The sequence below is a fragment of the Rhinopithecus bieti genome, unplaced genomic scaffold (assembly GCF_001698545.2).
Source record: "Rhinopithecus bieti isolate Rb0 unplaced genomic scaffold, ASM169854v2 scaffold_10589, whole genome shotgun sequence".
NCBI classification, from domain to species: Eukaryota; Metazoa; Chordata; class Mammalia; order Primates; family Cercopithecidae; genus Rhinopithecus; species Rhinopithecus bieti.
In genome coordinates this window covers 241119-264114 of record NW_016807065.1, presented here as the reverse complement: position 1 = coordinate 264114, position 22996 = coordinate 241119, and the positions used below count along the sequence as shown (strand labels likewise).

The 22996-nt window shown below is 51.5% G+C and overlaps 2 protein-coding genes across 2 annotated transcripts in view; both read left to right on the top strand.

The window, feature by feature from the left end:
- Positions 1–15153, top strand: part of LOC108534599 (putative protein C3P1) — a 20826-nt gene extending 5673 nt beyond the window's left edge. Inside the window, exons 8-16 of the mRNA XM_017880051.1 lie at positions 320–388; positions 2368–2419; positions 2595–2681; positions 6104–6179; positions 6451–6619; positions 9233–9425; positions 9587–9745; positions 12785–12844; positions 15092–15153. Coding sequence (XP_017735540.1) covers positions 320–388; positions 2368–2419; positions 2595–2681; positions 6104–6179; positions 6451–6619; positions 9233–9367 — 588 coding nt within the window. The 3' untranslated portion in view covers positions 9368–9425; positions 9587–9745; positions 12785–12844; positions 15092–15153. The remainder of the gene's footprint in view (positions 1–319; positions 389–2367; positions 2420–2594; positions 2682–6103; positions 6180–6450; positions 6620–9232; positions 9426–9586; positions 9746–12784; positions 12845–15091) is intronic.
- Positions 15154–17971: 2818 nt separating this feature from the next.
- Positions 17972–22375, top strand: LOC108534570 (complement C3-like). The gene is made up of 8 exons (XM_017880032.1): positions 17972–18034; positions 18364–18388; positions 18695–18756; positions 19259–19348; positions 20531–20651; positions 20740–20829; positions 20951–21086; positions 21572–22375. The coding sequence occupies exons 1-8, from the start codon at positions 17972–17974 to the stop codon at positions 21702–21704; spliced, it is 720 nt and encodes a 239-aa protein (XP_017735521.1). The 3' UTR covers positions 21705–22375.
- The last annotated feature ends 621 nt before the right edge of the window (positions 22376–22996 follow it).

Here is a 22996-nt window from a genome sequence, read left to right as displayed (position 1 = left end):
GGAAGGAAGGAAGGAAGGAAGGAAGGAAGGAAGGAAGGAAGGAATATAAACCTCACAACAACCCCATCAGATGGGTACTATTATTGTTCTTGGTTTAGAGATGAGGAAATTGAGACACAGAGAGGTTAAAGGGCTTGCCTGGAGTCACACAGCACATAAATGGCAGATGGGACTCTGACTCAGGCTGGGTCTGTGGTCCCCATCACTAGGCTTCACTGTCACCTACTCGGGCATCTCAGGGTGGGGAGGGGACTGTGACCCTAGGGTCCTGAACTACGTCATACATCAATACCGTCTCCCTTTGCCCATCCTGCCCTAGGTCCGAGTGGAGTTCCCCCACAAGGAGCCGCTGTGCAGTGCGTCAAAGCCAGGAGCACCATCCCGCCAGGTGGTGGTCGTGCCCCCCACCTCCTCCAAGATAGTACCCTTTGTGCTTCTCCCTCTGGAGATAGGCAAAGTGGACGTGGAGGTCAAGGCTGTGGGCTACGGGGTCCAGGACCATGTGAAGAAGACACTCTTGGTCCGGGTAATGGGCACCCCCAACTCCCTAGCTGCTGGTGCAGACAGCGGGGCTTCCACCAGGTCCAGGCTGGGCAGGTGGGCCCAGGATCGATAAACAGGGCTTCTAGATGGGAGTGAGATGAGAGAACAGATTTGAAAGTTCAATCAGTTGGCCGGGCGCGGTGGCTCACACCCATAATCTCAGCAGCTTGGGAGGCCAAGGCAGGTGGATCACCTGAGGTCAGGAGTTCGAGACCAGCCTGGCCAACATGGTGAAACTCCATCTCTGCTAAAAATACAAAAATTAGCTGGGCATGGTGGTGCACGCCTGGAGTCCCAGCTACTCGGGAGGCTGAGGCCGGAGAATTGTTTAAACCCAGGAGGTGGAGGATGCAGTGAGCCGAGACTGTACCACTGCACCACACAGCCTGGGCAACAGAGCGAGACTCCATCTCAAAAAGAAGAAGAAGAAGAAGAAGAAGAAGAAGAAGAAGAAGAAGAAGAAGAAGAAGAAGAAGAAGAAGAAGAAGAAGAAGAAGAAGAAGAAGAAAGTTTAGTCAGTGGACTGATGTGAGGGGGTTGGGTCATAAGCCCCCACTTTGGAGTTTTGGAGTCAAGCCTGGGTTCAAATCCTGTCTCTGCTGTGTGACCTTGGGCAACTTACTTAACTTCTCTCTTCTGAGCCTGCATTTCCTTGCTTGCAGGATGAGGATAATCACCATATCCACGAATAATCAGAGAGCTGGGAAAATGACCCAGAACCAGTGTACGGCCTATCAAAAATACTTTATTAGGCTGGGCTTGGTGGCTCATGCCTATAATCCCAGTATTTTGGGAGGCCAAGGCAGGAAGATTGCTTGAGCCCATGAGTTCAAGACCAACCTGGGCAATATAGCAAGACCTCTCTAGAAAAAATTTTTAAATTAGCCTGGCATTAGTAACTGGCACCGGTAGTCTCAGTTACTCAGGAAGCTACGGGAGGATTGCTTGAACCGATGAGATTGAGCCTGAAGCTGAGATCACGCCCCTGCACCCCAGCCTGGGCAACAGAGCAAGACCCTCTCTCTAAAAAACAAACAAACAAAAGACCTTATTTACTTAACAAACACATGTTTAACACTTAAGATGTAAGTGTTTAAGAATATTAACTCAGTCAGGTGTGGTGGCACCCCCATGTACTCCCAGCTATTTGGGAGGCTGAGGTGGGAGGATCATTTGAGCCTAGAAATTTGAGTCCAGCCTGGGCAACCTGAAATTTTTTTTTCTCTGAAAAAAAAAAAACAAAAAAAAAACTAGGTCAGGCGTGGTGGCTCATGCCTGTAATCTCAGCACTTTTGGAGGCTGAAGCAGGTGAATCACTTGAGGCCAGGAGTTCAAGACCATACTAGCCAACATGGCAAAACGCTATCTCTACTAAAAGTACCAAAATTAGCCTGGCGTGGTGGTGTGCACCTGTAATTCCAGCTACTCAGGACACTGACGCATGAGAATCCCTTGAACTTAGGAGGTGGAGGCTTCAATGAGCTGAGATCATGCCACTGCCTCCAGCCTGGGTGACAGAATGAGACCCTGTCTCAAAAAAAAAAAAAGTAACTAATTCAGCCCTCCAAACAACCCTATGAGTGAGGGACTATTATAATCCCCCTTTGACAGATGAGAAAACTGAGGCAGAGAGAGGGTAACTAATTTTTCCCAAGGACATACAGCTAGGAAGCAGAAGAGTTGGGATTCGAACCCAGGTATTTGGGCTCCAGAGTCTGTGCTTATCACAGCCAAGCAATGCCTCTTCTCACCATCACTGTGATTGTCATTTTTACTGTGGTTGCTGTTTTTACTTTTGACTGATATCCTCAACTCATCCCTCAGGCAGGGGGTCAGATCCAGCAAACGTCCTATAGCATCGTCTTGGAACCCCAAGGCTTGTGAAATCTGCAGGGGGTATGTGAGATCCTGGGGCTGTGCTAGGGAGGAGGAAGGAGTTGGCATGAGAGGGTGTGCCCAGGTGGGGATTCCAAGCTCCAGCCCCAGGCTCTGTGCACCCTGACTTCCCCAGCCCCAGAGCCCACTTGTCACAGAAGGTTGTGGTTCTTCAGGTCAGACCCAGACAAAACTGGTGCCAAGACAGGAGTTCTTGAACATGGTACCCGACATGGAGGCGGAAGTGTTTATCAGTGTTCAAGGTGCTGGGGGACACAGGAACGTGGGGAGGGCTGACACTGGGTCCTCTAAGGTCCACGAGGCACCAGGGCAGGAGGAGCTGGGGGTGGCCCTGTGGGGCCATCAGTGAACCATGGTGGCTTAGGCATAGACCACTCCCAGGGTGACCCAACTCACCCACCCGACAGGTGACATCCTTGGTGAGACAATTGTGGGCAGCCTGACACCCAACGAGATTTGGCATCTGCTGCGGGTCCCCACGGGCTGCCCTGAGCAGACGCTGAGCTCCCTGACACCTGTCATCATCCTGTCCCGCTATTTGGATGCCACCGGCCAGTGGGGCAAGGTCGGGGTGGAGCACAGGGACCAGGTGATGAAGAATATTGTCAGCGGTGAGAGCGGGGACCCTCTTGGGGCCTCCATGAGGGTGCCTGGGGATTTCCCAGAGGGTGGCTGGGGCACCCCCAAGATTGGGGAAATCTTCATGGGACCCCCCCAGCCCCCGCCTCAGGCATTAACACCCAAACTGTGACTCCTTCCCCAGACTACAACCTGGTACCAATTCCCCAAGGTCATCACCCAACTGTGACACACCCATGGGAATTCTTCACCTGACCGCTTCCCCAGGCTTCAATCTTTTTTTTTTTTTTTTTGGCGATGTAGTGTCGCTCTGTCACCAAGGCTGGAGTGCACTGGCATGATCTTGGCTCACTGCAACCTCCACCTCCCAGATTCGAGCCATTCTCCTGCCTCAGCCTCCTGAGTAACTGGGATTACTGGTGCCCGCTACCATGCCTGGCTAATTTTTGTATTTGTATTTATTTATTTGTTTACTTATTTAGAGACGGCATCTCACTCTGTCGCCCAGGCTGGAGTGCAGTGGCGCAATTTCAGGTGCCCCCCACCACACTTGGCTAATTTTTGTATTTTTAGTGCAGATGGGGTTTTGCCATGTTGGTCAGGCTGCTCTCGAACTCGTGACCTCAGGTGATCCACCTGCCTTGGCCTCCCTAAGTGCTGGGATTACAGGTGTGAGCCACCACGCCAGACCTCTAGGCTTCGATCTTATGTCAGACACCCTGATATCTCCCAAAAAAGCCATGCTGCGAGAGGATGTTATACTCAGGCCCTGCCCCAGGTTACACCCCCTCAGTGCTACTCCCAGGGAACCCCAGGGAACACCCAAGCAGCAAACCCCAGAATAACCCCAGGCAGTGGCCTCTTAGTTGCACCTGTATGCTGATACTTCCCCGGGTTACAACCAAACACCCCAGGGAGCAACTAGAGATGAACACCCCTAGTAACACCCACAGAACTCTGAGTTAATTGGTCCCAGGTTTCCCTCAGACTCCAACTTTCCCTCCAGGTTTTCTCAAACAGTAATCCCACAGGTAACATCCAGATACTGTCACCCCAGTGCTCCAAGCAAACAGTAAACCTCCAGAGGAACTTCAAGTAATGAGTAGCAAGGCTCGGAATACACCTGAAAGGCTGGGTTTGGTGGCTCATGCCTGTAATCTCAGCACTTTGGGAGGCCAAGGTAGGAAGATCACTTGAGCCCAGGAGTTTGAGACCAGCCTGGACAATATAGTGAGACCCTCATCTGTACAAAAAAATGTTTAAATTGGCTAGGTATGATGGTTCCCATCTGCAGTCTCAGCTGTTCAGGAGCCTGAGCGGGAGGATTGCTTGAGCCCCAGAGTTTGAGACTAGCCTGGGCAACATAGTGAGACCTCATATTTAAAAAAGAATTAGCCTGGTGTAGTAGTACATGCCTGTAGTCCCAGCTACTGCTTGGGAGGCTGACGTGGGAGGATAACTTGACCAGGGAAGGTTGAGGCTGAAGTGAGCTATGATTGTACCACTGCACTCCAGCCTGGGTGACAGAGTGAGACTTGGTCTCAAAAAAATAAAAATAAATAAAAAGAGGGCCGGGCACACACCTGTAATCCCAGCACTTTGGGAGACCGAGGCAGGTGGATCATCTGAGGTCAGGAGTTCAAGACCACCCTGGTCAACATGGTGAAACCCCATCTCTACTAAAAATACAAAAATTAGCCAGGTGTGGTGGTGGGCCCCTGTAGTCCCAGCTACTCAGGAGGCTGAGGCAAGAGAATCACTTCAACCCAGGAGGCAGAAGTTGCAGTGAGCTGAGATCGCGCCACTGTACTATAGCCTGGGTGACAGAGCAAGACTAAAATAAAAAGAGGCCGGGTGCGGTGGCTCAAGCCTGTAATCCCCAGCACTTTGGAGGCCGAGATGCGGAATCACGAGGTCAGGAAGATCGAACCATCTGGCTAACACGGGGGAAACCCGTCTCTACTAAAAATACAAAAATAAATAATAAATAAATAAATAAATAAATAAAAAGAATACACCAGAGAAGTACTCATCTAAGATCACGCCCCCAAGTAACCTCCCCTGGGTGACGCAGACCCACTGACACTCCAGGTTTACATCCAAGAAATAACCCCCAAGAAAACTCCTAGGCTGGTCAGGCACAGTGGCTCACGCCTGTAATCCCAGTACTCTGGGAGGCCAATGTGAGTGGATCACCTGAGGTGAGGAGTTTCAGACCAGCCTGGCCAACATGGTGAAACCCCCTCTACTAAAATACAAAAATTAGCCGGGCGTGGTTACTCATGCCTGTAATCCCAGCTACTTGGGAGGCTGAAGCTGGAAAATCGCTTGAACCCGGGAGGCGGAGGTTGCAGTGAGCCGAGATCGCACCACTGCATTCCAGCCTGGGCAATAGAGAAAGACTGTCACAAAAAAAAAAAAAAAGGCCGGGCACGGTGGCTCAAGCCTGTAATCCCAGCACTTTGGGAGGCCGAGACGGGCGGATCACGAGGTCAGGAGATCGAGACCATCCTGGCTAACACGGTGAAACCCTGTCTCTACTAAAAAATACAAAAAAACTAGCCCGGCGAGGTGGCGGGCACCTGTAGTCCCAGCTACTCGGGAGGCTGAGGCAGGAGAATGGCGTAAACCCAGGAGGCAGAGCTTGCAGTGAGCTGAGATCCGGCCACTGCACTCCAGCCTGAGACACAGCAAAATTCCGTCTCAAAAAACAACAACAACAACAACTCCCACGCAGCACCCCTCAAGTTGCCCCATCTCCCAGGTTACATGTGGACAACAATACCTATGTTTCTTCCAGCAGCAGCTCCAAGGGTAGCACGCCCTGCCCCAGAGTCCCTGAGGTGAAGATTTTCTGGGTTACACTCAGAGACAACTGCATCCTGGGTCCCTCAAAGTCATTCCTGAGCCCTGCTCCTCATTTACACCTGGGCCCTAAACACCCCTCCAAAGTACACCTGGGCAACAGGTCTCTCCCTCTAGATTACCTCTATGTGTAACACCCCCACGTCACCTCCAGTCCCTGCCCGCCAGGTTATTCCTGATAACACTGACTGTCCCTCAAAGCCCTGCTCTGTTTCCTCAGGCTACACTCGGATGTTGACCCACCGGAGTTCAGACAGCACCTACCACACCTCCAAGGGGAACCCAGGAAGCACCTGGTGAGGATGACCCTATCTCTCCTGCCACTGCCACCCTGGAAGCCCAAGGGGCCAGTCTGGAGTCTGATGACTCAGGAGCATCCACGCTGTAGAGTCTTGGGGTCTTGGGGTGTCCAGCACATGGGTCTGGGGAATTCTACACTGGCAGACCTGGGCAGTGGCGAATGGCAGGGGTCCACATGGAATGGTGTGGATCATGATGTAGACTCCCCCTATCCCAGAGCCCCCTTGGCTGCCATTCGCAGGTGTCACCTTCGCCCTCTCCTGACAGGCTCACAAGCTATGTGTTCCGTGTCTTTGCCCTGGCCTACTCTACAATGACGACGCAAGTGCTTAGCCTGTCCTCTCTCTGTGACATGGCCAACTGGATCATCACCGACAGGCAGGCAGAGGACGGGCACTTCCTGGAGGAGGGTCCCGTGGTCATGACATCCATGCAGGTGATCACACCCCTCCCTGCCCGGGTCATTCAAACAAATCCCAGGGACTCTGTGTGCTAAGACGGAAATTTCAGGCTCTCAAACTGCTCTTGGGCAGAATGAGAACAGGAAAGAGCTGAGGCTCTGTGCCAAGGATCACATCCCCACCCAGGTCTGAACCACCTCACACTCTTCCTCATCCCCACATCAAGCAGTGGCCTGCCCTGTCCCTCCTCCCTCGGGCACTGAGTCCTCCCCAGCTTGCACACCCATCTCCACCAAGAGTCCCCTCACACCAGCATCCAGAAATGTCTTTCAAACGCAGTCTGGCAGGTCTCTCCCCTGCTCAAACACCTGCTGTAGCTCACAGCTATCTTTGTCTGTATCACCTCCTAGGCCTCACCCCACCACTACTTTCTCAGTATTCACACTTAACCACTCATAGGCTCCTCCAACTCTCCTCCAAAAAGCACTTTTGCTGCCCTCTCTGCAAGCAACAGGCCAAATTATTATTATTACTATTTATTATTTTGAGACAGAGTTCCCCTCTGTCACCCAGACGGGAATGTAGTGGCATGATCTCAACTCACTGCAACCTCCATCTCCTGGGTTCAAGCGATTCTTATGCCTCAGCCACCCGAGTAGCTGAGATTACAGGCATGTGCCACCAGATTCAGCTAATTTGTACATTTTTGTTTTAGTAGATGGGGTTTCACCATGTTGTCCAGGCTGGTCTCAAACTCCTGACCTTAAGTGATCTGCCTGCCTCGGCCTCCCAAAGTTCTGGGATTACAGACATGAGCCTCAGCTGGAGTGCAGTAGCACGATCTCGGCTCACTGCCTCTGCCTCCTGGGTTCAGCCTATTATTATTTTTAGAGACAGGATCTTGCTCTGTTGCCCAGACTGGAATGCAGTGGCACAATCATAGCTCATTACAGCCTCAAACTTCTGAGCTCAAGAGTCCCCTTGCCTTAGCCTCCTCAGTGGCTGGGACTAAAGGTGCAAACCACCATTCCCGGCTAATTTTTTTTTTTTTTTTTTTTTTTTTTGGGATGGAGTCTCGCTCTGTTGCCCTGGCTGAAGTGCAGTGGCGAAATCTCGGCTCACTGCAACCTCTGCCTCCTGGGTTCAAGAGATCCTCCTGCCTCAGCTTCCTGAGTAGCTGGGACTACAGGCACGCACCACCATGCTTGGCTAAGTTTTGTAGTTTTAGTAGAGGCAGGGTTTTGCCATGTTGCCCAGGCTAGTCTCGAACTCCTGACCTCATGTGATCTGCCTGTCTTTGTCCCCCAAAGTACTGGGATTACGGGCATGAGCCATCACCTCTGGCCCTGACATGACCTTCTTTTTTTTTTTTTTTGAGACGGAGTCTTGCTCTGTCGCCCAGGCTGGAGTATAGTAGCATGATCTCAGCTCACTGCAACCTCCGCCTCCTGGGTTCAAGTGATTCTTCTGCCTCAGCCTCCTGAGTAACTGGGACTGCAGGCAAGTCCACCATGTCCGGCTACTTTTTGTATTTTTAGTAGAGACAGGGTTTCACCATATTGGCCAGGCTGGTCTCGAACTCCTGACCTCATGATCTGCCCACCTCAGCCTCCCAACATGCTGGGATTACAGGCGTGAACCACCGCATCCGGATTTTTCTTTTTTTTTTTTGAAACAGAGTCTGGCTCTGTCACCCAGGCTAGAGTGAAGTGGTGAGATCTCGGCTCACTGCAACATCTGCCTCCCAGGTTTGAGCGATTCTCCTGCCTCAGCCTCCTGAGTAGCTGGGATTACAGGCACCCACCAGCACAGCTGGCTAATTTTTTTGTAATTTTAGTAGAAACGGGGTTTCACCATGTTGGCCAGACTGGTCTCGAACTCCTCAGGTGATCTGCCTGCCTTGGCCTCCCAAAGTTCTGAGATTACAGGTGTAAGCCCCGGCCCCAGCCAGGAACTTTTTTTTTTTTTTTTTTTTTTTTTTGAGATGGAGTCTCGCTCTGTCGCCCGGGCTGAGAGTGCAGGGCCCGGACCTCAGCTCACTGCAAGCTCCGCCACCCGGGTTCACGCCATTCTCCTGCCTCAGCCACCAGAGTAGCTGGGACTACAGGCGCCCGCCACCTCGCCCGGCTAGTTTTTTGTATTTTTTAGTAGAGACGGGGTTTCACCGTGTTAGCCAGGATGGTCTCGATCTCCTGACCTCGTGATCCGCCCGTCTCGGCCTCCCAAAGTGCTGGGATTACAGGCTTGAGCCACCGCGCCCGGCCGGGAACTTTTTTTTGAAACTCAATTTCCCCATCGGAAAATAGATCCCATCTCCTAGGGTCGTTCTGAAAATTGGATGTCCGCGTTTTCTCAGCAAAGAGCTTCACATAAAGTAGGTGATCAGGACTGGGCACGGTGGCTCACGCCTATAATCCCAACACTTTGGGAGGTCGAGGTGAGAGAATGGCTTGAGCCAGGAGTTCAAAACCAACATCGACAACATAATGAGAACTCCCCACCCCACTCCTCCATCTCTACAAAATAAAATAAAGTAGGTGATCAATAAGATGGCAGATGAGAAAACTGGGCCAGATGACACAAGGAGAGGGCAGGTTACGGTGGGTAGACCCAGCTCTGGGTGACAAGGCGGACGTCCCTGTTTCTAGACAAAACCCACTGGCCGGTGGATGAACAGAACCTCGGCTCCCTGTACACCATTGAGGCCACAGCCTATGCGCTCATGCAGAAGCTGGAGCTGGGCCGGTACAATGAGACGCACGCCATCGCCAAGTGGCAACTAGAGAAGCGGGAGCTGGGAGGAGGCTTCGGGTCCACCCAGATGACGGGGACCCCCGGGAGGTGAGGGCCAGAGTCGCTAGCCGAGATGCTGACGCGACTAGTCCAACGCGGGAGTGTGGGGGGCTGTCCGTGGTGCTGACACGCCGGCCGATGGTTTCTCGAGTGCTGTCTGTGGTGCTGATCCACATTCCCCTACCTCCCCGCCCCATTCCAACACTCAGACCACGGTGGTGGCCCTTGAAGCTCTGACCCGCTTCCGCGAAGCTGTCCCCTTCCAGGGCGTCCAGGATCTCCACGTCCAGATCAGCGCCCCCAAGAAAGCCCTGAATGTGAATTGGCACATTGATCACAACAATGCCTACCAACAGCGGTCAGCAAAGGTATGTCACTAAGGGGCAGGCCAGAGTACACGCAGAGATGACATTGGAGATGAGGCGAAGCGTCATGTCCCTGCTGGTCTCTCTCCTCACACCCCAAGATATCATAAGCGATAGAAATGTGGCTATACTGTCAATTTTTTTTTTTTTTTTTTTTTTTTTTTTTTTTTTTTTTGAGACGGAGTCTCGCTCTGTCGCCCAGGCTGGAGTGCAGTGGCCGGATCTCAGCTCACTGCAAGCTCCGCCTCCCAGGTTTATGCCATTCTTCTGCCTCAGCCTCCCGAGTAGCTGGGACTACAGGCGCCCGCCACCTTGCCCGGCTAGTTTTTTGTATTTTTTAGTAGAGACGGGGTTTCACCGTGGTAGCCAGGATGGTCCCGATCTCCTGACCTTGTGATCCACCCATCTCGGCCTCCCAAAGTGCTGGGATTAGAGGCTTGAGCCACCGTGCCCGGCTATATATTGGTTCTTCTATTCCATCAACATTTCCTGAGCATCTACTATGCATCAAAGACTCTCCTAGGCATTGAGGTTATGTTATGAAAGATCCATGGTCCCTGCTCTTATGGAATCTAGAAGATTCCATAAGATCTAGAAGAAAATGGGCCGGGTGACGTGACTCACACCTGTAATCCCAGCACTTTCGGAGGCCGAGGTCGGTGGATCACCTGAGGTCAGGAGTTTGAGACCAGCCTGGTCAATGTAGTGAAACCCCATCTCTACTAAAAATACAAAAATTACCCGGGCATGGTGGTGCATGCCTGTAATCCCAGCTATTCGGGAGGCTGAGGCAGGAGAATCACTTGAACCCAGGAGGAGGAGGAAGTTGTAGTGACCTGGGATCGCACCTGGGTGGCAGAGTGAGACTCCATCTCAAAATAAAATAAAATAAAATAAAATAAAATAAAATAAATAAATAGGGCCGGGCGCGGTGCTCAAGAAATAAATAAATAAATAAATAAATAAATAAATAAATAAATAAATGAAAAGAAACGACATGCTGGGCAACATAGTGAGACTCCATCTCTACGAAAAAAGAAAAGAAGGGAAACAACTCATCTAAAGTCACGCGTTGTTAAGTGGATGTCCCTGGATAAATCGTTGTCAGGATGAAGAAAGCAGAGGGAGGGGAGAGTGTTTCTTTTTGTTGTTATTGTTGTTGTCTTTGTTGTTGTTGTTGTTGTTGAGACAGAGTCTCACTCAGTCACCCAGGCTGGAGTGCAGCGGCGTGATCTTGCCTCACTGAAACCTCCATCTCCGGGGTTCAAGTGATTCTCCTGTGTCACCTGTGTCAGCCTCCCCAGTAGCTGGGATTACAGGCACACACCACCGGGCTCAGCTAAGTTTTGTAGTTTTAGTAGAAATGGGGTTTCACCATGGTGGCCAGGCTGGTCTCGAAATCCTAGCCTCATGTGATCTGCCCGCCTTGGCCTCCCAAATTGCTGGGATTACAGGCATGAGCCACCACGCCCAGCTGAGGAAGAGTGTTTCTGACATAGGGAACAGCATAGAGTGGAGACCCGGAGCCACTCAGGCACAGGAATGGTCAGAAGGGAGAACAGCAAATAAAGCAGGCTATTAGGAGGCTTGAAGGCTGGCAGAGCTCAGCAGAAGGCTGGGAGGCCATGGCAAGAATTAGGACTTGATCCTATAGGCGATAAGATTTGATCTTATAGGCAATGAGATTTGAGTGATTGGCTGTAATTTTTTTCTTTCCTTTTCTTTTTCTTTTTTTCTTTTTTTTCCCTTTTTTTTTGTTATTTTTTGTTTTTTAGAGACAGTGTCCTACTCTGTTGCCCAGGCTGGAGTGCAGTGGCACAGTCTTAGCTCACTGCAGGCTCTGCTTCCTGGGGTCAAGTGATTCTCCTGCCTCCGCCTCCCGAGTAGCTGAGATTACAGGCACCTGCCACCACCCTCAGCTAATTTTTGTATTTTTTAATAAAGACGGGGTTTCACCATGTTGGCCAGGCTGCTTGAACTCCTGACCTCAGATGGTCCACCCGCCTCGGCCTCCCAAAGTGCTAGGATTTCAGGCATGAGCCACTGCACCCAGCCCATTATGCATCAATTTTAAAAGGCAAAGACAAATAAAGACAGGTGCAGAGGTGCCAGTGAGAAGGGGCTCATGGGAGCTCCGCGCACAGAGAAAGTTGGAAATGCTCCAAAGAGAACAGATTCCAGGGATGCACATTAGGACACAGCCTGAGCTGAGGCGTGCAGATAATCTGAGGTCAGGAGTTCAAGACCAGCCTGGCCAACATGGTGAAACCCCATCTCTACTAAAAATATCAAAATTAGCTGGGCGTGACAGCACAAGCCTGTAGTCCCAACTACTCAGAAGGCTGAGGAAGGAGAATCACTTGAACCCAGGAGACAGAAGTTGCAGTGAACCGGGATCATGCCACTGCACTCCAGCCTGGGCAACAAAGCGAGTCTCTGTCTCAAAAAAAAAAAAAAAAAAAAAAAGACACAGCCTTAGGCTGGACTTGGTGGCTCACGCTTGTAATCCTAATACTCTGGGAGTCCAAGGTGGGTGGATCACTTGAGGTCAGGAGTTCAAGACCAGCATGGGCAACATAGTTAGATCCTGTCACTACAAAAAAATACAAAAAAAAAAAAAAAAAAAAAAAATTAGCTAGGTGTGGTGGCACACACCTGTAGTCCTAGCTACTTTGGAGGCTAAGACAGGAGGATCGCTTAAGACCAGGAGGCAGAGGCGCACCGAGGTGAGCCGAGATCGCACCACTACACTCCAGCCTGGGCTACAGACTGAGACCTGGTCTCAAAAACAAACAAACAAACAAACAAAACAGGCTGAATGAGCAGTTCCAGTTGATCTATGATAGTGTAGACACCACAAATGATCTCTGAAGAGGGAAAAACAAAACCATCTGCGTGGAGAGAGATGGAAAATGAATCACCAGGTCCCAGGTTAGGCAATAACCGAGGCCCTGGTGAGTGTTCAGGCCTCACATCTCCCTACACTTGACCCTCACTTTGCTGCTTCCTCCATCCTTAAATCTTCCTCTTTGTTCTCTTCAGTTCCTTGCCCGGGATGACCTAGAGATCAAAGCCAGTGGCAACAGGAGAGGCACCATCTCGGTAAGTTTTGTATTCAACTGTATTAGTCTGTTCAGGCTGCTACAGCAAAATAGACTGGGTGGCTTATAAACAACAGAAATTGGCCCAGCATGGTGGCTCATGCCTGCAATCCCAGCATTTTGAGAGGCCCAGGCGGGAGAATCGCTTGAGTCCAGGAGTTCAAGATGCACTGGGGCAACAGAGTGAGACTGTCTCTACAAAAAATTGAAAAATTAGCTGGGCGTGGTGGCACATGTCTATAGTCACAGCTACTCAAGAGGCTGAGGTGGGAGGATTGCTTGAGCCCAGGAGGTGGAAGTTGCAGTGAGTCGTGATCAAGACTTTGCATTCTCCCCTAAATGACAGAGTAAGAGTCTATCTCAAAGGAAGGAAGAGAAAGAGAAGAAAGAAAAGAAAGGAAAGAAAGAAAGCAAGAAAGAATGGCCAGGTGCAGTGGCTTGGCTGGGCACGGTGGCTCACGCCTGTAATCCCAGCAGTTTGTGAGGCCGAAGGGGGAGGATCACCTAAGGTCAGGAGTTCGAGACTAGCCTAGTCAATGTGGTGAAACCTTGTCTCTACAAAAAATATGAAAGTTAACCAAGCATGGTAGCAGGCACCTATAGTCCCAGTTACTCAGGAGGCTGAGGCAGGAGAATCACTTGAACACAGGAGGCAGAGGTTGAAATGCGCCAAGATTGAGCCGTTGCACCCCAGTCTGGGTGACCAGAGCAAAACTCTGTCAGAAAGAAAGAAGAAAGAAAAGAAAGAGAGAGAGAGGAGGAGGAGGAGGAGAAAGGAAGAAAGGAAGGAAGGAAGGAAGGAAGGAAAGAGAGAGAGAGAGAGAAAGAGAGAGAGAGAGAGGGAGGGAGGGAGGGAGGAAGAAAGACAAGTAAGAAAGGAGAAAGAGAGAGGGAGAAATTTATCACTCACAGTTCTGGAAGATGGGAAGTCCAAGATCAAGGCAAGGTAACACTCTCTCTTTCAGGCTGGGCGCGGTGGCTCACGCCTGTAATCTCATCACTTTGGGAGGCCAAGGCGGGTGGATCACAAGATCAGGAGATAGAAACCATCCTGGCTAACAGGGTGAAACCCCGTCTCTACTAAAAATACAAAAAATTAGCTGAGCGTGGCGATGTGCACCTGTATTCCCAGCTGCTGGGGAGACTGAGGCAGGGGAATGGCGTGAACCTGGGAGGCAGAGCTTGCACTGAGCTGAGATTGCGCCACTGCACTCCAGCCTGGGCGACAGAGCAAGGCTCTGTGTCAAAATAAATAAATAAATAGTAATATATTATACTAATATTATTATTTATTTATAACCTAAATAAATAAATATAGGCCAGTCATTGTGATTCATGCCTGCAATCCCAGCACTTTGGGAGGCTGAGTGCTGGGATGACATCCATGATTTTTTTTTTTTTTTTTTTTTTTTTTTTTTTTTTTTGAGATGGAGTCTCGCTCTGTTGCCAGGCTGGAGTGCAGTGGCGTGATCTTGGCTCACTGCAACCTCTGCCTCCCAGGTTCAAGTGATTCTCTTGCCTCAGCTTCCTGAGTAGCTGGGACTACAGGTGCATAGCAGCACGCCCGGCAAATTTTTGTATTTTTAGTAGAGATGGGGTTTCATCTTATTGGCCAGGCTGGTCTCAAACTCCTGACCTGAAGTAATCTAACCGCCTTGGCCTCCCAAAGTGCTGGGATTATAGGCATGAGCCACCATGCCCGGCCTGACATCCATGACATCTTCCAGCCCCGTGACATATGCCTGGGGCTGTAATCCCAGCAGTTTGGGACATATGACAGCTCTTTTGTTCACCAAAAGGTAGTCTGGTGTCATGTTCCAGACAGTGGAGTCATGGTTGAATCTCTGCCTTTGTTATGTGCCTTTGTTATATGACCCTGAGCAAGTCATGCCTTTCTTCAAGCCTCTGTGAATGGGTTAAAATTAAATAAAATTCAAAATTCAGTTTCTCCATCAAACTAGCCACATTTCAAGTGTTCGGTAGCCACATGTGGCTAACGGCTGCCACACTGGACAATGCCAAATGGGACCATTTCTGTTATCGCATAAAGTTATTTTACACAGAGCTGGTCTAGACTCCAGACACTGCTCTGGCCACTGCACCTAGGAATTGATGGGGTCGGGGGAGGGGGGCGATCTTGCAGTAAATTCCCCACATGGCCAGAGACTTGGGAAGTCAAGGATTGGGGTGCAGAGGAAAGGCAGTGGGTGGGGAAGGGCTCTGACAGTCCCCTTTCCTGGCCCGGCAGATTCTGACCATGTACCACAAGTCCTCAGAGTCCTGGGAGGACAACTGCAACCTGTACCACCTGAATGCAACTCTCCACAGTGTCTTAGAAGGTAAGCCTGGTGTGGCTACAGGAGGAGCTTTACAGGGTAGAGTTTTAGGAGAAGAAGTTGGAAAGGTGATGGGGGAAGACGGTGTAGGGACTTGTTAGCCACAGTGAGGACTTTGGCTTTTGTTCTGAGTAAGGTGGGGCATGGAAGGTTCCAAACAGAGGAGGGACGTGACCTAGCACAGGTTTGCACAGGCTCCCTCTGATCTGACCACTCTAGAAGGTAAGGGTGGGAGCCAGGTGACCAGGAAGGATGTGACTGCATTGGTCCTGCAGGAGACGATGGAGGCCGAGCCAGATTAGGGACTCTAGAGACTATCAGATATTAGCGGGCCAGGCACAGTGGCTCATGCCTGCTATCTAACACTTTGGGAGGCTGAGGCAGGAGGATCGCTTGAGCTCAGGAATTCAAGACCAGCCCGGGTAGCATAGTGAGACCCCATCTCTACAAAAAATTAGTTGGGCATGGTGATGCATGCCTGTGGTTCCAGCTACTCAGGAAGTTGAGGTGGGAGGATCACTTGAGCCCAGGAGGTGGAGGCTGCAGTGAACCATGATTGCGCCATTATACTCTAGCCTGGGCAACAGAGTGAGACCCTCTTTCAAAAGAAAAATATCAGAGAAATAGTTGGATTCCACAGTTCCCAGCCTGGGGCACCAAGAAGGAGAGAGGACTATTGGGAGTTCACTGTAGGAGTAAGAGGAACAACCCTCACCAGTTCCATGAATTTTAGGGACTAAACATTGCCAAGGTTTTGGTTGTTGCTTGATTTCTTAATAATAATAACAATAATAATAATAGTTACAAAGCACAGGCCGGGCGCGGTGGCTCAAGCCTGTAATCCCAGCACTTTGGGAGGCCGAGACGGGCGGATCACGAGGTCAGGAGTTCGAGACCATCCTGGCAAACACGGTGAAACCTCGTCTCTACTAAAAAATACAAAAACTAGCCGGGCGAGGTGGTGGCGCCTGTAGTCCCAGCTACTCGGGAGGCTGAGGCAGGAGAATGGCGTGAACCCGGGAGGCGGAGCTTGCAGTGAGCTGAGATCCGGCCACTGCACTCCAGCCTGGGCGACAGAGCGAGACTCCGTCTCAAAAAAAAAAAAAAAAAAAAAAAAAAAAAAAAAAAATAGTTACAAAGCACCGATCAGGCACCATGCTGAGGGCTTTACTTATATTAACTTACTTAATCCTCACCACAACCCTATTGGGTTGGGAACATTATGATCCCCCCTTATGGATGAGTAAACCAAAGCACAGAGAAGTTAAGCAACTTGCTCAAAGTCACACAGCAGAGGCAGGATTTGAATCCAAGAAGCTGGCTCCAGAGACTGTGCACTTGATCACTGTGCTCCCCAGCCTCTAAACTGCTGCCTTCTCTCTGCAGAAAATAAAAAGGGAGATGAGACCTTTCGGCTCAGGATGGAAACAAGGTCAGGGCACCAGGATCTTGAACTGGGCGGGAGGAAGCTCTCGCTTTCTGCTATCCAGATTCCTTAGCGGCCTTCCTTGTGTACTGAGTGGACAGTGGGAACCAGCCAAGCTTACCTCTCCATGTCTGTCCCCCATTCTGTCCCTGCCTCCTGCCATGTCTGCATGTCCTCAGATGACAGGCTCTACCTCAGATGACAGGCTCTACCTCAGCTGACATGCTCCGTGACTCAGATGCCCGGAGCTGGCTCCAAGCCCTGAAGCTGTCCCCGTGGTTCTCATTTGCTCCAGTCACCCCAGCTCCCACCCCAGTCCTGCCCTGTCCATACCTCCCTTGCCCAAGTTTGCTTCAGATAGAAACATTAGTGGGCACCTACTCTGTGACAGGCCCTGTTCTTGGAGCTAGGGACCCAGCTATGAGCAAGGCAGCCTCTCCCTGCCCTGGCGAAGCCCACAGTCTATCAGGAGAGACAGACAATCATCAAATTATCATACAGAACCAATGTGAAATGGCAAATGTGATTTCATGTGGCAAAGGAGAGGTTTACAGAGCCATGGGAGGCAAATCAGAGAATGATCTGGGCCTGGCGTGGTGGCTCATGCCTATAATCCCAGCACTTTGGGAAGCTGAGAGGATCACTTGACCCCAGGAGTTTGAGGCCAGCCAGGGCAACACAGAAAGACTTCATCTCTTAAAAATAAATAAATAAATAAATAAATAAATAATAAAATTTAAAATTAGCTAGGAGTGGGGGTGCATGTCTATAGTCTCAGCTACTCATGAGCCTGAGACAGGAGAATCACTTGAGCCCAGGAAGCTGAGGCTACAGTGAGCCATGATTGAACCACTGTGCTCCAGCCTGGGTGACCCTGTCTCAAAAAAAAAGAATGATCTGGTGTGTGGGGTGTAGGTTGGGGAAGGCTTCCCAGAGGGAAGATACATCCCAGAGGGAGTGATACATCAGCTGAGATGGAAAACATGAGAGGTGTTTCAGGTGAAGAGGCAGGGGCGAAGATTCCAGGCTGAGTGAACAGCATGTGCAAAGGCCCGATGGCAGGAGAGGGAACAAGGCTAACGGTGATCGAATGGAGGCTGAGGTGGGAGGGTGTGACGTGGAAGGGTGTCAGGATTGAGGCAAGGCATTTGGTAATTGAAGCAAGGAGGCAGGTAGTCAGATTTCTGCTTGCTAAAGATCTGTGTTGTGAGTGGCAAAGGGGATATGGGGAGACCTGGGAGGAGGCTACTGCACTAGTCCAAGCCAGAGACAATAGCAGTCGGGGGGATGGAGAGAGAGACGGGAGGACAGTGGGGGAAGACTGGGGCTGTGAACTTCCAGGTTCTAGAACAATCGAGAGGCCACAATGACCATCATGGAGGTCTCCCTGCTCACTGGCTTCTACCCCAACCAGGATGACCTCAAACAGGTAACGCAGACCCCACCTACAGGCTTCCTCAGCAACTTTCCCCATACTTCCCACATGGGTGCAGGGCAGTGTCTACTCAAATCAAGGCTCCTGGGTTAATGCCCCATCGTCACTTCTGGATGACTCCCTGCATGGCCTCAACCAAATCTTTTCCCTGCTTGGGACTCAGTTTCCTCTACCGTGAGGTTGACTGGACAAAGGCTGGAGCTCTAGGGCTAGGGGCCTTGGAAATGTCAGCCACCCTCCAGTCTCCACTCTCTGCCCCAGCTCACGAGTGATGTGGAGAGGTACGCCTTTCAGTACGAAACCAAGACAAGTACCAGTGACAGCACCGTTGTCCTCTACCTGGAAAAGGTGAGAGGGGCTGGGTGCCCTCCGCCAGAGATGTGTGGGCACCCCGGGGGCTGGAGAACCCAAGGTCAGTCCCCTGGGTGGGTTTTGCAGAGAGCCAGGCCCTCTGAGGTCAGCTCCTCTGGTTGTGATTCCTGTGGTCAAGGTCACATGGTCTGTGGTCATGGCCAATGCCAACAGCCAAGGCCTCGTAGTCAGTGCCACAAGGTCAGTGCCCCACAGTCAGTGGCCCTGGTCGGCTCAGACAGGACTCTGTTCTCTCCAGCTCTCCCATGAGAAAAACACGGTGCTGGGCTTTCGGGTTCACAGGATGCTGCAGGCGGAGTTCCTGCAGGCCGCCCTGGTCACTATCTACGACTACTACGAGCCTTGTAAGGAGGAGTCCCGTGCATGGGGATGAGGCCTGCAAAAGACAGGGCCAGGTGCCAGGCGATGAGAGACTGGGAATTACCAAAAGGGGGCTGGGTCTGGGTGGACATAAGGGGCGTGGTCTTATTGGAGTGACCTTCGTGGGTGGGAACAGGAAGGAGATGGGGCAAAGTTGAAAGGGGACTGGGCGTGGCCTGCTGGGAATTGGTGGGGAAGGGGCAGGCTCTTTTGAGTGGGCGTGGCCTGTCGACAGAGGTGGCTGGCCAGGGCCCTTCAACGTGAGGTTTGCAGTGGGCAGGGCCAGGAAGAGGGGAAGGTCTGGGAGGACCTGGAAGGCACAGCCCAGTGACAAGGAGAGGCAGGAGGGAGCCTGGACTTTGGAGGATGGGGAAGACAAGACCAGGGCCCAGAGCAGGTGAAGACTAGGCCAGGTAGGCACTGAACCCCCAGGAACACTGGCCAAGACAATGCACCCCACTCAACCCCTGCACCCTCCATCCACAGCCCAGAGGTGCAGCACTTTCTACAACCTGCCTACAGAGCAATCTTCCCTGCGAAAGATCTGCCACAAAGACGTCTGCAGATGTGCAGAGGGTGAGATGTGCCGAGGGTGAGCCCCATGCCGCCAGGCTGGGGCTGCCAGGTTGTGGGGGGTGGATCCAGGAGCCTCCTCCTGGATGTAGTCTGGCCTAAGTTTAGACAGAAAGAGAAAGAGACAGAGGCAAAGAGAGACAGAAAGAAGGCACAGAGAGACAAAGCTTGTCACACACACACACTCGCACTGCCAAGGATCAAATGACATTGAGACAGAGAGAAAGACACAAAGCGACAAAGACAGGAGAAATAGACAAGAAAGTGACCAAAAAGAGAGACAGACGCTGGGCATGGTGGCTTATGCCTGTAATCCCAGCACTTTGGGAGGAGGATGGCTTGAGGCCAGGAGTTCCAGATCAGCCTGGGCAACAGAGTGAGACCCCATCTCTACAAAAAAATTAAAAAAAAAAAAAAAATTAGCCAGGAGTGGTGGTAAGTACCTGTAGCCCCAGCTACTTGGGCGGCTGAGGCAGGAGAATCACTTGAACCCAGGAGTTGGAGGCTGTAGTGAGCTATGCTTATGCCACTGCACTCCGGCCACGGTGATACAACAAGACCTTCTCTCAAAAATAAACTTTAAAAAGCCGGGCTCAGTGGCTTACACCTGTAATCCCAGCATTTTGGGAGCCAAGGTGGGTGGATCACTTGAGGTCAGGAGTTCAAGACCGGCCTGGTCAACATGGTGAAATTCCATCTCTACTGAAAATACAAAACTTAGCTAAGCATGTTGGTGCATGCCTGTAGTCCCAGTTACTTGGGAGACCGAGGTACGAGAATCGCTTGAACCTGGGAGGTGGAGGCTGCAGTGAGCTGAGATCATACCACTGCAATCCAGCCTGGGCAACACAGCGAGACTCTGTCTCAAAAAAATAAATAAATAAATAGGCCAAGTATGATGGCTCACACCTGTTGTCCCAACACTTTGGGAGGCCAAGGTGAGAGGATTGCTTCGGCCTAGGAATTTGAGACCAGCCGGGGCAACATAGTGAGACTTCATGTCTTAAAAAATAATAATAATAATGAGAGAGAGAAGGAAAAGAAAGGAAGGAGGAAGGAAAAAGAAAAAGAAAGAGAGACAGAGAGAGAGCTCCACAGACTAGAAGGGCCAGATCCAGAGACCCAGGCCTGGGGGCTGAAGGGAGGGAGGGTGGGGGCTTAATAGGAGGAAGTCCCCTGTCCCAGTGCAGCCAGTGCAGCCGCTCACCTGACCCTGCAGGACAGTGCCCATCCCTGCAGAAGCCCAGTGGCCAATTGAGGCAGGAGGAGCTCCAGACAACAGCATGTGAGGCAGGCGTGGATTTTGGTGAGTGTGGGGAGCCGCAGGGGACAGGCAGAGCCCACTTGCAGGCCGAATGCCAACACGACACCCTTCTGCCCTCCCCCTTCCCCAGTGTACAAGACAAAGCTGGAATCTGTGGAGGTCTCTGCCTCCAACTCTTATGTCTATTACAACATGCAGCTGGAAGACATCATTAAGAGTGGTATGTCCCAGGTGACAAAGGAAGAATCTCAGTGTGGGGTCACCCTGTGGGCCTACCCTGGGGTTCCCATTGTGTGGGAGGGTCAGACCTTGTACGCGCGCACACACTGGGTTTTCTCCAGGTACGGATCCTGCCACACCCCTTGCCATGAAGAAATTCGTCTCCCATGCCACCTGCCACGACTCCCTTGGGTTGCAAGAACAGGAATCGTACCTTATCATGGGCCAGACGTCAGACCTGTGGAGAATCAAATCTGAGTGCGTGAGGGGCTCCACCTGTCCTAGGAACTCAAGCCTGGGCCCTCTTCCTTACCCTCAACCCAGCCCTCAGTTCCACAATTTTTGCTGGAGGTTCCAAGTGATTCTCCAGCCTCAGCCTCCCAAGTAGTAGCTGGGATTACAGGCATGCGCCACCACGCCTGGCTAGTTTTGGTATTTTTAGTACAGACGGTGTTTCATCATGTTGGCCAGGCTGGTCTCGAACTCCTGGCCTCAAGTGATCCGCCCACCTTGGCCTCCCAAAATCCTGGGGTTACAGCCATGAGCCACCGCACCCCACCAGGGAAGCATTTACTAATTCCCAGTGATTTGGACTAAGAGGGTTGAAGACCAGAGAAGGCCTTCGGGCAGGGACACTACAAGCTAAGGCTCTGGCAGGCTGTCAGACAGGGCAAGGCAGGGAGGTTCCCATGTCCCCAGGGCCACCAGGCCCTCCTCACCTTCTTGCTTCTTGTAACCCACAGGTACAGCTATGTTCTGGGCAGGGAGACGTTCCTCATGCTTTGGCCAGCAGATGGAGATGCCAGCAAGAAAGAATTGCGGAAGCAACTGGAGGAATTTTCGGAATATATGCGCACCCATGGCTGCGAGTCCTGAGCCTCCTCTGCTTTCAGGGAGGTGTCACCAGGCAGCTCTGGGCCACTGGGTTTAACCCCAAGTAAAGAGCACAGGATATCACACCCAAACCCTAGACACTTGTCCCTGTTGCACCTTTCACCAGGGGACCTGCACAACCTGCTCTGGCATGACGTGGACCTGTCTCCTCCTTCCTCCCCCGCTACTTGGGTGGCTGATGGGGGAGGATCACTTGAGCCCAGGAGTTGGAGGCTGTAGTGAGCTATGCTCACTACATTTGGCTCCATTCTGACCACACTGGCCTCCCTTGCATCCTTCCAGTATCCACCTCCGCAGGGAGATGATTTCCAGCTCCGGGCTTTTGCACCCACCATTCCTCTCCCAGGTGCACCCCTCCCCCTACAGTCGGCTTGGCTTGAATCATTCCCTTGTCTGGGCTCTGTTTAAATGTCACCTCTGGCATGGTGGCTCATGCCTGTAATCCCAGCACTTTGGGAGGCCGAGGTGGGAGGGTGTGAAATGGGTGTTTTCCCTGCTCCACAATGTCAGCTCCTTAAAGTCGGGGTTGTATCTGTCTTATTCACTGTGGTATTCCCTGTTTTTACAGCAGGAGCTGGAACTCAGTAGGTGCTCAGGAAATGAGTGTTGACTCAGTGAATAGACGGATAGATGAATGAGCAGTGAATAAATGGATGGCTGAGTTTGGTGCCCACATTCTGAGCTTGGCCCTAATGGTTCACTTGCTGTGTAACTTCAAGCAACTCATAGTGATGGAAGCTTTGTTTTTGTTTTGTTTTGTTTTGTTTTTTGAGATAGAGTCTCGCTCTATCGCCCAGGCTGGAGTGCAGTGGTGCGATCTCAGCTCGTTGCAACCTCTGCCTCCCGGGTTCAAGCAATTTTCCTGCCTCAGCCTCCTGAGTAGCTGGGACTACAGGCGCCCGCCACCACACCCGGCTAATTTTTTGTATTTTTGGTAGAGACGAGGTTTCACCGTGTTAGCCAGGATGGTCTCGATCTCCTGACCTTGTGATCCATCCGCCTCGGCCTCCGAAAGTGCTAGGATTACAGGTGTGAGCCACTCCTCCTGCCCTATGATGGAAACTTTGATGGGGAAGCCCAGGCAGTTTAGGAGCCCAGAGGAGATGCAGGGGGGGTAACTGAGTTTCATCAGTGTGGGTTGGGGCAGGAGTGGGGGTTTCTGCCAAGCGAAGGCGGAAGCTCATGTGGATTCCGGGAACCTCCAAGGAGTGCCAGAAGGATTGCAAGGTGTCTACTGAACTTGGGTGTGAAGGAGGGACTAGAGGAGGGAGATA

Bases quoted from the DNA above. Each gene is read 5' to 3' on its own strand.
- LOC108534570 (XM_017880032.1), top strand. From the start codon at position 17,972: ATGACCATCATGGAGGTCTCCCTGCTCACTGGCTTCTACCCCAACCAG. The intron at 18,757-19,258 runs GTAAGGAGGAGT...CTCCATCCACAG, and splicing joins CTACGACTACTACGAGCCTT to CCCAGAGGTGCAGCACTTTC. The intron at 20,830-20,950 runs GTATGTCCCAGG...GGTTTTCTCCAG, and splicing joins GGAAGACATCATTAAGAGTG to GTACGGATCCTGCCACACCC.